Source organism: Cervus canadensis, chromosome 24 (assembly GCF_019320065.1).
Source record: "Cervus canadensis isolate Bull #8, Minnesota chromosome 24, ASM1932006v1, whole genome shotgun sequence".
In the NCBI taxonomy this organism is placed as follows: domain Eukaryota; kingdom Metazoa; phylum Chordata; class Mammalia; order Artiodactyla; family Cervidae; genus Cervus; species Cervus canadensis.
Window position 1 is genome coordinate 89,037 of NC_057409.1, and position 13,215 is coordinate 102,251.

The 13,215-nt window shown below is 52.9% G+C and overlaps 1 protein-coding gene across 1 annotated transcript; it reads left to right on the forward strand.

Annotated features, from left to right (window-relative positions):
* Positions 1-376: 376 nt before the first annotated feature.
* On the forward strand, positions 377-3,552 carry LOC122426665 (steroid receptor associated and regulated protein). The gene is made up of 2 exons (XM_043445752.1): positions 377-552; positions 2,735-3,552. Exons 1-2 carry the CDS (start codon positions 465-467, stop codon positions 3,169-3,171), a joined length of 525 nt encoding a protein of 174 aa, XP_043301687.1. The 5' UTR covers positions 377-464; the 3' UTR covers positions 3,172-3,552.
* Positions 3,553-13,215: the final 9,663 nt, after the last annotated feature.

The following is a 13,215-nucleotide window of genomic DNA, read 5'->3' on the forward strand; positions in this document are numbered from 1 at the left end:
CTGTCTCCCGGAGTTTGCTCAAATTTATGTCCATTGAGTCAGGGACACTATCTAACCATCTCATCCTCTGCCGCCCCCTTCTCTTAGGTGAGACCAAAAATAATAAATAAAACAGCTAAAAACTGGGAATGCAGCCAGGCAATGACTGAGGTTCGGGAAACTGAGGCCTGGAAGAGATGGTTCCCAGGCTCGTCCCAAGGGAGGAAGCCGCTGAGCTTGGAAGAAACAGTGTGTGTTTGGTAGAAGGCCTGCCTCCCAGCCACCCGACTGCAATCCTGTTGACATAAACCCGTTGATCAAAGCAATCCCCCAACTGCTCCAGGCCAGTTCCTGTGGCTCCTGGTGGAATTCACTCAGCAGATCCGGATCTGGTAAATATAAAAGGTCTGGTCCTTGGGTGCGGACCCGCATTCTGGACACGGCTGCTGAAAACGGCTTCCTCTGCCAGTGCCGAGCCAGGCGCCATGGCAGCAGTCACGTTCCCCTCAGAAGACCCCAGAGAGCCGAGCGCCCACCCCGGGGGCCTTGAGATGAACCTGGAGACCAGCTCAGGTGAGAGGTGACAGAGGGGGCCTCAGCCCTGCAGCTGAGAGGGACTGGGGAGGCCGTGGAGTGGGGAAGGAAGGAAAGGAAAGACAGCCTCCCTCCGGGGCTGCCAAGATTCTCAAGCCACGGATGGGCTTCATTTACAGTTGACCCTTGAACAACTTGGGGGCTGGGGCGCTGATCCTCCAAGCAGTGGAAAATCAGGCTATAACTGCAATCATCCCTTTGTACCTGAGCATCCACATCCACAGATTCAACCTATTATGGATTGTGTAGGAATGGGTATTTATTGAAAACAAATCCACATATTAAGTGGATCCACAGTTCAAACCGGCGTTGTTCAAGGATCAGCCACATTTCCTGCGTTAACTAACTTAGCAGAAGAGAAGCTTCCTTCTGAGCCTGGGTCATGGTGACGAGCACGTAGTCAAGAGGATGGTTTTGTTTATCATTTGGGCAACTTGAAATGTTCTTTTTGAAGAGCAAAGGCTTTGGATTCGGAGAGACCTGCTCTGGCACTTGCTTCTTTGATAAATCCCCGGGTTGGTTCATTGATAAGCCCCTGGGTTGGCTCATGGCTGCTCCCTGTTTGGTGGGGAAAGATACAGTAAGGATCCCCGAGGCAGAGAGGACAGGTAGATAAGAGTATGGTGGGGGAGGACGGGAGCACAGCAGTGTTTCCTGAGGCCACTAACACCTGCACACTGAGCCTCAGTTCCCTCACCTGTAAAAGGAGGTCGGGCTTTCCTCGTACTGCTCACCACAGTGTGGTCCATGGGCCAGCAGCATCGGCATTCCCTGGGAGCTTCTCAGAAATGCAGACCGTCAGGCCCCAGCCCAGACCTGCTGCACCAGAAAGTGAAGTGAAAGTGTTAGTCGCTCAGTCATGTCTGACTCTTTGCGAGCCATATACTGTAGCCCGCCAGGCCCCTCTGTCCATGGGATTCTCCAGGCCAGAATACTGGAGTGGGTAGCCATTCCCTTCTCCAGGGGATCTTCCCAATCCAAGGACTGAACCCAGGTCTCCCGCATCACAGGCAGATTCTTTACCACGGAGCCACCAGAGACTCTGCATGCTAACAAATTGCCCAGGCAGGTGTAGGCATGGTGGGGCTGAGAGGCTCTGATGTGGTGGGCTCTGTGCTCCCGGAAGGCAGAGGGCTGATGGGGGTGGGGAGGAGAGAGGTTTATATTCAGGCCTCCCCAGTGCTGAAATTCATGCTCTTAAGCCCCACCGTCTTCCCATTTTTGTGTGTCAACTAACCTACAGTTAGAGCTTCCCAGGTAGCGCTAGTGGTAAAGAACCCACCTGCCAATGCAGGAGACATAAGAGATGTGGGTTGGATCCCTGGGTTGGGAAGATCGCCTGGAGGAGGGAAAGGCTACCCACTCCGGTATTCTTGCCTGGAGAATCCCCATGGACAGAGGAGCCTGGTGGGTTACCGTCCACAGAGTCTCAAAGAGTCAGATACAACTAAAGCAATTTAGCACGCACAACATATAGTTAAATCCCTGTTGAGGGAACTCTACTTAGTATTCTGTGATAACAGGACTTCCCTGGTCCAGTGGCTAAGACCTCGTGCTCTCAATGCAGGGGGCTTGGGTTCAATCGCTGGTTGGGGAACTACATCCCATATGTCTTAACTGAAAGATGACACAAAGATAAAAAATCTGGCATTCTGCACCTCACACCCTGTGCAGCCAAATAAATAAGTAAATACATATTTTTTACAAAATTCTGTAATAACAGATACGGGAAAAGAATCTAAAAAAGAATGGATATATGTCTGATATATATATAACTGGATCGCTGTGCTGTTCTCCTGAAACTAACACAGCATGGTCGACCAACTTCTGTTGTTCTTTGGTTGATAAGACTTTTATGACCCCGTGGACTGCAGCCCGCCAGGCTCCTCTGTCCATGGGATTCTCCAGGCAAGAATACTGGAGTGGGATGCCATTTCCTTCTCCAGGGGATCTTCCCAACCCAGGGATCCAACCCCTGTCTCCGGCATGGCAAGCGGATTCTTTACCGAGCCACCAGGGAAGCCCAAATCAACTATATCCCAATATAAAATAAAAATTAAATTAACACAAAAACTCCCGGTTGAGTGAACGAACACGCAAATCACTGGAGCCGCCCCCGCGCTGCGCCATCACAAACCTTCGGCCTTCTCCTCCCTTCCAGGCGGAAGGCCAGCGCGCCAGCAGAAGGCCATCCCCAGAGCTCACCTGACCTTCGTCATCGACTGTGCGCGAGGGAAGCAGATCTCCCTGGCAGCACCCCCGGGGCCACCCCGCACCCCCAGTCCCAACCCGGGACCTGCCGTCCCTCCGATGAAGACCTACATCTTGTTATGCGGGGAAAAGCAGTCCCCCAACCTGACTCGGGAGGCTCCGCTAGGTGGGGGGGGCCTTGCGCAGGCCAGGGGGCCCTGCCCAGGCCCCCCCTGCAGAGGGACTACGGCCCAAGCTTCCCCCCCAGCCAGCCCAGGAGGCCTTGCGGAGGCTCCTGAAGCCAAGGGGAGCCCCGTGAAGGCCGTGTCCTCGCGGTCCTCCGCGTGGGGAACGGTCATCGGCTCCCTCAAGGCCCTCTCCTCCTGCGTCTGCGCACAGGCGGATTAACTGCGGGACCCTGGCCGTGGGCGGGGAGGCTCGGGGATCCCTGCACGATTCCCTGGGTCCACGCCTGCCTCCCCAGCCGAGCAGAAGGCTTTTCTACCTGAGCCAGAGAAGGAGAGTTAGATCCGAAAGGACATCTGAAACAGTCCCAAGCATCCTACTTCTTCCTTCCTCTCCATCTTTGCTAGCCTTTCAGCAGCGGCAGGATAAGGCACCGCCAGGTAGAATGAGGCTGACTCACTCACACAGCATATTCTAATGCAGCATCTCCCAATTCCCAGCCCTGCAAAGCATTGAAAAAGACACTGCAGCTTTCTTGGAGTTTGTATTCTTGAGGGTGGGGGAGAAAGGTTAAACAACCCAATAAAGACTATTTGAACAGTATAATGAGTGCTGTATAGAAACTGAGCAATGTGGTGGGATGGAAGATGGTGGAACAAAGAGGTGGGTTTTTTTTTTTTTTTTAATGGTTGCTCCTCTTGACATGCAGGGTTTTCTCCAGTGGCTCAGCGGCAAAGAATCTGCCTGCAATGAGACACAGATTCGATCCCCGGGTTGGGAAGATGCCCTGGAGGAGGGCATGGCAACCCACTCCAGTATTCTTGACTGGAGAACCCCATGGACAGAGGAGCCTGGTGGGCTACAGTCCACAGGATTGCAAAGAGGCGGACACCACTGAAGCAATTTAGCACGCATTGCATGGCATGCAGGATCTTGGTTCTCCAACCAGGGATCGAACCTGTGCCCCCTGCAATGGGAGTGCAGAGTCCTAGCCACTGGACTCATAGGGAATTCCTGGCAAGAGGTTTTTTTGATATTTTGGTTGGGAAAGGCCTCTCTGAGTGGGGAACAAAGTATGATCTAAAAGATGATCTAAAAGTATGATCTCTTGATGAAAGTGAAAGAGGAAAGTGAAAAAGTTGGCTTAAAACTCAACGTTCAGAAAACTAAGATCATGGCATCTGGTCTCATCACTTCATGGCAAATAGATGGGGAAACAGTGGAAACAGTGACTGACTTTACTTTTTTGGGCTCCAAAATCACTGCAGATGGTGATTGCAGCCATGAAATTAAAAGATGCTTACTCCTTGGAAGGAAAGTTGTGACCAACCTATACAGCATATTAAAAAGCAGAGACATTACTTTGTCAACAAAGGTCCATCTTGTCAAAGCTATGGTTTTTCCAGTAGTCATGCATGGATGTGAGAGTTGGACTAGAAAGAAAGCCAAGGGCCAAAGAATTGATGCTTTTGAACTATGGTGTTGGAGAAGACTTTTGAGAGTCCCTTGGACTGCAAGGAGATCCAACCAGTCCATCCTAAAGGAAATCAGTCCTGAATATTCATTGGAAGAATTGATGTTGAAGCTGAAACTCCAATAATTTGGCCACCTGATGCGAAGAGCTGACTCATTGGAAAAGACCCTGATGCTGGGGAAGATTGAGGGCAGGAGGAGAAGGGGAAGACAGAGGATGAAATGGTTGGATGGCATCACCGACTCAATGGACATGGGTTTGGGTGGACTCCAAGAGTTGATGATGGACAGGGAGGCCTGGCGTGCTGCGGTTCATGGGGTCGCACAGAGTCGAACATGACTGAGCAACTGAACTGAACTGAAAAGATGAGAAGGAGCCAGCACTGGGAACTATCCTCCCCAGGATCACCTGGTTGGTTTCTCATCCAGAGTAGGAGTCAGAACCTCCCAGCACAACAGGCAGGGGCGATACAGTGACTGCAGTCATCTTAGCTCACCGTGCAAGAGTGTAGGTCACCAAGGATCACCGGGAGGGCATGGGACTCAGGATGGGAGATTTAAGGACCCAGATGGGGTGGGAAATAAGGGGAACTGGCTTCTCAGGATGGGGGTGGAAGTACTCAGAAAGGGAAGGGAGTATCATGCTTGAACAGATGAAAATGAGATATTACTTATTGAGCATCCACTGCATACCAGGCTTATACTGCCCCTAGGGACACAGAAAAGTAGATGGGGGAACTTTGTCCCTTTCCCCCAGGGCAATCCTGGTCCTCAGCAGGAAGTGGAAGTTGCTCTGAGGGAAGATGAAGGTCTAAGAGATGCTGACGAAGAGGGTCTCAAGGCTCTTGGATTAAAATTGTTGAATGTTCATTTATTCACTAATGTTTTAGTAGGTTCCTACGAACACTGGTGGGTTTCCCAGGTGGCACTTGTGGTACAGAACCTGACTGCCAATGCGGGAGACATATGAGACACAGTTTTGATCCCTGGGTCCGGAAAATCTCCTGGAGGAGGGCATGGTAACCCACTCCAGTATTCTTGCCTAGAGAATCTCATGGACAGAGAAGGTTGGTGGGTCACAGTCCATAGAGTTGCAAAGAGTCAGACATGACTGAGCGACTTAGCATGCACACACAAACACTGGTGGCTAACATGTATTGACCATTTGCTCTGTGCCAGGGAAATGCCTGTACAGAGAAGCGCCTTTTTTTTTTAATCCATTTCACATATTAGAGAACCATGGCACAGAGAAGTTGAGGAGTGCACTCATGGCCCATAGACAGGTGAAGCTGGGCTTAGAACCCAAACCAGCTCTACAGCAGATGGCCTCTCCTCCTGGCAGTGTCTCTTCTAAACAGAGGGGATCTAGAGAGAGCAGACCCTGTCCTCAAGGAGCTCATAGCCAAGTCGGGGAGGTGAGAAAGAAGACGACTGCTGATTGTCGTAACTTCTGGTAAGTGCAGCAGTAAGGGCACACAGAATGAGATTGGGGCTGGAGGAGGGTGCCCAGGCCACTCAGGAGAGGAGATCAGGAGGGCTTCATGCAGGAAGTGGCATCTAAACTAAAATCTGACCAGTTGAGTGAGTCATACCAAGACAAGGGGCAAGAGTGGGGAGTGCTCCAGGGAGAAGGGCCAGTCTGGCTGGAGTATTCATTCATTCATTCACCAAGTATTTGTTGGGCGCCCACTGTGTGCTAGGCTCTGGGCTAGACCCTGGGATGGAACAGTGACAGACAGACAAGGCTTTGCCATCAAGGAGCTTGTCCTCCAGCTGGGGGAGAGAATGCATGTACACACTCCAAACAGAGGCCGGAGAAGTGACAGGGACCATCTCACGGGAGGCCTTGCAGGCCTCTGAGATGGGGACTACTGGAAATTACGACCCGCCTTGTGAAAAAAAGATGCCTTAGCTCTTGTGCTGGGAGAGGAAGGCAGGGGAGGAAGCTGCATCTTAATCCAGGCAAAGGCAGTAATGCTCTGTCCTAGAGAGGTGGTGAGAGAGGAGTCTGGACTGTTGACATCCCCTCCTCTGTCCTCCCCTTGCTGAGAATCACTGAACTAGCAGAGACCAGAGGCAGGGCTGGGAGTCTGGGACCCTGCAGGAAGAGGGTAGGGCTGCAGGCCTAGCTTCCTGCCAGCAGGTGTCACCCCAGCATCAGACTGGGCAGCCCCGCCTTCCGGACTGGGAGAGGGCCAAGCTTTCAGAAGCCAGGCTTTTACCCTAATCAATGTCCCTTTCTTCTCGAATAGTCACTGTTGATAGTTTTATATACACCACATGCCACTTCAGTTCCTCTCACACTGGACCCGTGAAGACACTGAGGCACAGAGAGATGAAATGATTTACCCAAGGTCACCAAGTCCAAACCGCAGACAGTGTGACTATGCAGTTACAGCGTCATGAGCCTGTACTGTGCTGTAGGTGCTCTGCTCCTGTTTGCTGAAGGAGTGAATGAACAGTCCCCAGGGATCATTTCCCCAAGGAACAGTCCCCAGGGTCTGGCCGTGTGCGGGGGTGTCTGAGGGTTGAACAAGTGACTGAGGCCCTCACTGAGCTGGGCACACAGGTGGAGGAGAACACCTCACCTCTTCCCCACAGTCCTGTGGGGGCCGCCCCATTGTACAGATAAGGAGACTGAGGCCCGGCTGGCTGGAGTGACTGGCCCAAGGTCATGCAGACAGCGAGTGGCAGAGCCAGGGCTGAAGTGGAGACGGCGCGTCCTCAGAGTTTTATCTACCCACCATATCACAGAAATTTACTGAAAAGCTGTTGAGAGGATGAACCAACAAAGAAGAAAGACCTTCCTGAAGCAGCGAGTAGAAGTGTGAATCGGTGAGTGCGTCTCCAGGTCGGCAGCCACGCCTATCAGGACTGTGTCCCCAGTGCCCTAAAAGTGCCTGGTGCATGACACGTGCTCAAGAATCGTGTGGGAAGAAAGGGAGGAAGAAGTAGAAGGAAGGGAGGGAAGCAAGGAGGGAGAGGCAGGTTTGCGGTCTGCTCTCTCCCCTCTGGCTCCCTGGGGCCAGCGGCCCGGCTTCATGCCCCTCAGGAAGGCTCCCCAGGGCCCCCATCCTGCCAGCAGCCCCCAGACCCCCAGGGAAAGCTGCCCCTGGGTCCAGGCGCTGGAAGGCCCCAGAGCTCAGGACAGGTCTGGGGCTGCTCAGGGTGAGCCCAGGCCCGCTGTGCTGACTGTAAACAGCACCATCCCGCTGCCCAGAGGCTCCTGCCTGGGACCCCAGCCTGGCAGACTCCAGCCTCCCTGCTCCTCAGGACGCTCTCCCGTGTGAGGGCAGAGTCAGGGGGTGGAAGCTTGGGTTTCCTCATTCAGAAAACAAACACAGAGATTCTAACAGGAGCTTAGCATTTCCCGAGCTTACACTAAACACCATCTGGCTCTGGCTGTCACAGCGGGCCTGGGAGGGTGCTACCTGATCTTTGTTTGTGGAAGAGGAAACCAAGGCTTCCAGGTGCTTCTCTTGCCCACCTCCCCCACCCCCAGGGCCCAGACAGGTCTTCCAGGAGGGCCTTGGAGAACTGACCACTTTATTATTATTACTATTAATTTTTTTTTGGTTGCACCGGGTCTGTGTTGCTGCACTCGGGCTTTCTAGCTGCGTGAGCGAGGGCCACTCCTTGCAGTGCTGGGGCTTCTCATTTTGGCGGCTCCTCTTGTCACAGAGCACGGGTTCCAGGCTCAGGAGGTGCAGCGAGAGGCCTCTAGAGCTCAGACTCAGTGGTTGTGGTGCATGGACTGCAGTTGTCCATGGCATGTGGAATCTTCTGGGACGAGGGATTGGACCTGTGTCCCCGGTGCTGGCAGGTGGATTCTCATCCACTGCACCACCAGGAAGTCCCAGGAACCTACCTTTTCTGTCTGTTTCACCTGCTTTTCCTGGAAAGCGGACCCCAGGTACAAGGCAGCTCCTCTGCCCTTCCAGTCCAAGTCTTCATCTTAATGGAGCCAGAGATGGAGTGTCAGGATTCAAACAGAAATGAGATTAGGGGGCTCTAAATGAGCCCTTCTGGGTGTTTTCAGCGCATGGCATATGTGAACTATAGTCAACCATATGTACCAAGCCCTTTAAGTGTATTACAAAACAACCACAGCAGGTAGAACCTGTTAGCACCGTTTTATGGTGCAACAGTTCAGTTCAGTTTAGTTCAGTCGCTCAGTCGTGTCTGACTCTTTGTGACCCCATGGACTGCAGCACACCAGGCCGCCCTGTCCATCACCAACTCCCAGAGTTTACTCAAACTCATACCCCTTGAGGCAGTGATGCCATCCAACCATCTCATCCTCTGTCATCCCCTTCTCCTCCCACCTTCAAGCTTTCCCAGCATCAGGGTCTTTTCCAATGAGTCAGCTCTTTGCATCAGGTGGCCAAAGTATTGGAGTTTCAACATCAGTTCTTCCAAGGAATATTCAGGACTGATTTCCTTTAGGGTTGACTGGTTGGAACTCCTTGCAGTCCAAGGGACTCTCAAGAGTCTTCTCCAACACCACAGTTCACAAGCATCAATTCTTCAGGGCTCAGCTTTCTTTATAGTCCAACTGTCACATCCATACATGACCACTGGAAAAACCATCATAGCCTTGACGAGACAGACCTTTGTTGGCAAAGTAATGTCTCTGCTTTTTAATATGCTGTCTAGGTTGGTCACAGCTTTTCTCCAAAAGAGTAAGCATCTTTTAATTTCATGGCTGCAATCACCATCTGCAGTGATTTTGGAGCCCCCCCAAAAAACAAAATCTGTCACTGTTCCCATTGTTTCCCCATCTATTTGCCATGAAGTGATGGGACTGGATGCCATGATCTTAGTTTTCTGAATGTTGAGTTTTAAGCCAACTTTTTCACTCTCCTCTTTCACTTTCAACAAGAGGCTCTTTAGTTCTTCTTTTCTTTCTGCCATAAGGGTGATGTCATCTGCATATCTGAGGTTATTGATATTTCTCCCGACAATCTTGATTCCAGCTTGTGCTTCATCCAGTCTGACACTTCTCATGATTTACTCTGCATAGAAGTTAAATAAGCAGGGTGACAATATACAGCCTTGATGTACTCCTTTCCCTATTTGGAACCTGTCTGTTGTTCCATGTCCAGTTCTAACTGTTGCTTCCTGACCTGCATACAGATTTCTCAAGAGGCAGGTCAGGTGGTCTGGTATTTCCATCTCTTTCAGAATTTTCCACAGTTTATTGTGATCCACACAGTCAAAGGCTTTGACATATTCAATAAAGCAGAAATAGATGTTTTTCTGGAACTCTCTTGCTTTTTTTGATGATCCAGCGGATGTTGGCAATTTGATCACCAGTTCCTCTGCCTTTTCTAAAACCAGCTTGAACATCTGGAAGTTCACGGTTCATGTATTGTTGAAACCTGGCTTGGAGAATTTTGAGCATTACTTTGCTAGCATGTGAGATGAGTGCAATTGTGCAGTAGTTTGAGCACTCTTTGGCATTGTCAACTTTGGGATTGGAATGAAAACTGACCTTTTCCTGTCCTGTGGCCACTGCTGAGTTTTCCAAATTTGCTGGCATGTTGAGTGCAGCACTTTCACAACATCATCTCTTAGGATTTGAAATAGCTCAACTGGAATTCCATCACCTCCACTAGCTTTGTTCATAGTGATGCTTCCTAAGTCCCACTTGACCTCACATTCCAGGATATCTGGCTCTAGGTGAGTGATCACCTCATCGTAGTGATCTGGGTCGTGAAGATGTTTTTTGTACAGTTCTTCTGTATATTCTTGCCATGGTGCAACAGAGAGGTTAAGTTACTTAGTCAAGATCACACAGCTCACAAGCAGCAGAGACAAGAGTTTAACCCAGGTGGTGTGGCTCCAGAGTTACAGCTGATCCTCCACTCTTTGTTTTAATGAAATCTATACATCACACACTTTCGATCGTTAGTCACCTATCCATGTCTAGGGCCCCGTTTGAACTACGCTTTTTAACTTATTTTGCCGCATCAGGTCTCAGGTGCAGCGCACAGGATCCGCACACATTGCGGCTTTGCGGACTCTCTGGTTGTGGTGCGCCAGCTCGACAGATGCGCGGCGTTCTGGCTTAGTTGCCTCTCTCCCTGTCCTGGCATGTGGGATCTTAGTTCCCTGACCAGGGATCAAACCCAAATCACTGGACCACCAGGAAAGTCCTGAACCTCCACTCTTTTTTTTTTTTTAAGGAAGTTTTTAGATTTTATTTGTGTATTTTTGGCTGCGCTGGGTCGTCGCCGCCACCGCGCCCCGGCTTTCTCTAGTTGCGGTGGGCGGGGGCTGCTCTTCGCTGCGGTGCATGGGCTTCTCTGTGGAGCACAGGCTCCAGGCGGGCAGGCTTCAGCCACCGCAGCACTCGGGCTCAGTAGCTGTGGCACAGGGGCTTGGTTGCTTCGCAGCATGTGGAATCTCCCAGGATCAGGGATGAACCCACATCCCCTGCATTGGCAGGTGGATTCTTATCCACTGGGCCACCAGGGACCTGCCACTCTTCACTAAGGCTTCTGAGCTTTTTTTAAAAATTCCACAAGCATTTATTTAGCTCCTTTCCCATGCTGGGCTTGGGAGCAAGAAGGCAGAATAAGGCATCTTCTGCCATCGCAGAACTAGGATCCAAGGCAGACGGGAAGCGGACAGGGGTGAGGGAAGATGGAGGGGTACAACGGGGAAGTGGGTCAGGGAAGGGTGGTCTGGGGATGGGGGGTGGTCTGGCAAAGAAGCTCTGGCCTGAAGTTCTAGAGGCCTGGTCTTCATCCCGTCTCTGACACTGACTTGCTGTGTGACGGAGGGCAAGGCCCTACCCCTCCCAGGCTCTGGGTCCCCCATCAAACCGTGAGGAGTTGGGAGTGACTCCCAGAGGATATGGGGCTGGCCAACCAAGGCTCAAGTCTGCCCTCAGCCCCGGGCATGTGCTCATCTCATCTGAATCTGAGCTTCTTTTAAACACAAGTTTTGGGCCTGGGGTTCCTTGAGCTCTGTGACTCTGACCTGGTAACTCTGGAGGACTTTTGGGAGGAGGAGGCTTTTGGTCTGGGCTAGGCCTTTGAAAGTGATGGCACCTCCTAGCTCCTCCACACCCATCAGGCACTGGACCTGGACTTGCTCACAGATCTCCAGCCCTGGAAGGCTGCGTGTTTTCAACCTCCCCTGCCTCCTGCCCACACCCTCTGCTAAAGCTGTAAGATGTAAGGGTTCCCCTTCCCTATACAGGAGGGCAGGGAGTGGGGGACTGATCTGAGCTGACCCAGCAGAGGACATTCTAGAGCCACAGTGATTCACATTCTAGCCATGCCACTTCCCAGCTGTGTGACCTTGGGCCAGTCACTTGACTTCTCTGAGCCGCCTGTCTGCCTTGGCGCCCACCTTGCGGGATGGTGGGCGTGAGCAGGTGTTTGGCATACACTAGGAGCTCAATGAATGGGGCTGCTATAATTATTTTTCACGTGGTGGGGGCGGAGCCCAGGACCCGCAGCCAGGTCTATTTTTAACCTGGAAAGCGTAGGGGTCCAGTGGAGACAAAGAGCGGCCGCCTGCCCCGCGCCAGGGGGCGGAGCCAACGCGCTGAGGCCGAGGTCCCCAGCCCCGCCCTCCTCTTCCGCGGGTCACCTTGGCAGGAGGGCGCCTTCAGTCTCCACCGGCTCCCTCAGCCTCTAAAAGCCCCGTCTGGGGAGGGGCCGCTGGGGCCCTAGGGGTGGGGAACATTCGGCCCCATTGGCCACCGGGGAGCTGCCCCCTTTCCTGTCCCAGGGAGGGACGCCGCTGGGCTGGGGACGCCAAGGTGAGCCTGGCCCCAAGTAGGGGTCGGAGGAGTGGGAGAGCTGGTCCCTCCTCCCCCCAACTCCTCAGCGATGAGTGTCGGGGCTGCAAATAGCCCGGTGGAATCGGTGAGTCACGGAGACTGGAAATACCGCGCCCCTTGCCTCCCTTCCCTCCCCTCCTCCAGACTGCCCCGAGCTGCCTGGAACTCCCATTTCAGTAGCGCCTGGTGGTTTGTGTGGGGCGTCCTTCCAAAGGGCGCTCAGACTCCCTGAACCGGTCCGCTCCCCAGCCAGGTTCCAGCCGGCCTCTGCCCAGGCTGTGTGCCCCTAGGTTAGTCCCTCAGCCTCTGTGGTCCTCCAACCCGGCTGGTACAAGACTGGCTTCAAAAGCCGCCCAGTGCAGCTGGCCCACTCTTGGTGTCCCCGTGCCTGGGACAGTGCCTGGCAGGTAGGAGCAGGGGCTGGCAGTTGGAAGAGAAGGCGACTCAAGTGTTTCAGGGAAACCATTCCCAGAAGGCTGCCCAATGGGCCCAGGAACCAAGGCAGGAGGCAAAAGGAACCCATACTTCTGTGCCGTCTTGACCTTTACTTGAGCTACCACCCCAGCCCCCCAATCTCAAGAAAGACGATGTTTATCCAGCTTCCCATTCCTGCCCTACCCCAAGCTTGAAAACTTCAGGCGGGTGACCTCCAGAAGCCGGTGATTCTGCCGTTTATTGTGTGTGCAGGATACAATGCCAGGACCCACCCCACCCTGGGTCATCCCCTGAGGGCCCCAGAACGGCAGGGACGAGGCCACTTCACAGAGCACTGACCCAGGAAGCGCAGGAGGCCGGACAGACAGGGACCCACCCTCCCCGCTCAGCCCTACCTCTGAATGTGGGAAACTGTGCCAGGGTCGTGGGGGGCAGCTGGGGGCCCCCAGAATGGAGGCTGGCAGGAGGTCCTTGTTCTGGCCTGGGGATGAGGAGGGACAGGGGTATTCTCTCTCTAGCAGGAAGCTGTGGGGCAGATGCAGAGCGGAGAGGCAGAACAG

Excerpts from the sequence above, each read along its gene's own strand:
- LOC122426665 (XM_043445752.1), top strand. The coding sequence starts at position 465 with ATGGCAGCAGTCACGTTCCCCTCAGAAGACCCCAGAGAGCCGAGCGCC. Across the intron at positions 553-2,734 it reads GAACCTGGAGACCAGCTCAG|GCGGAAGGCCAGCGCGCCAG; the intron begins GTGAGAGGTGAC and ends CCTCCCTTCCAG.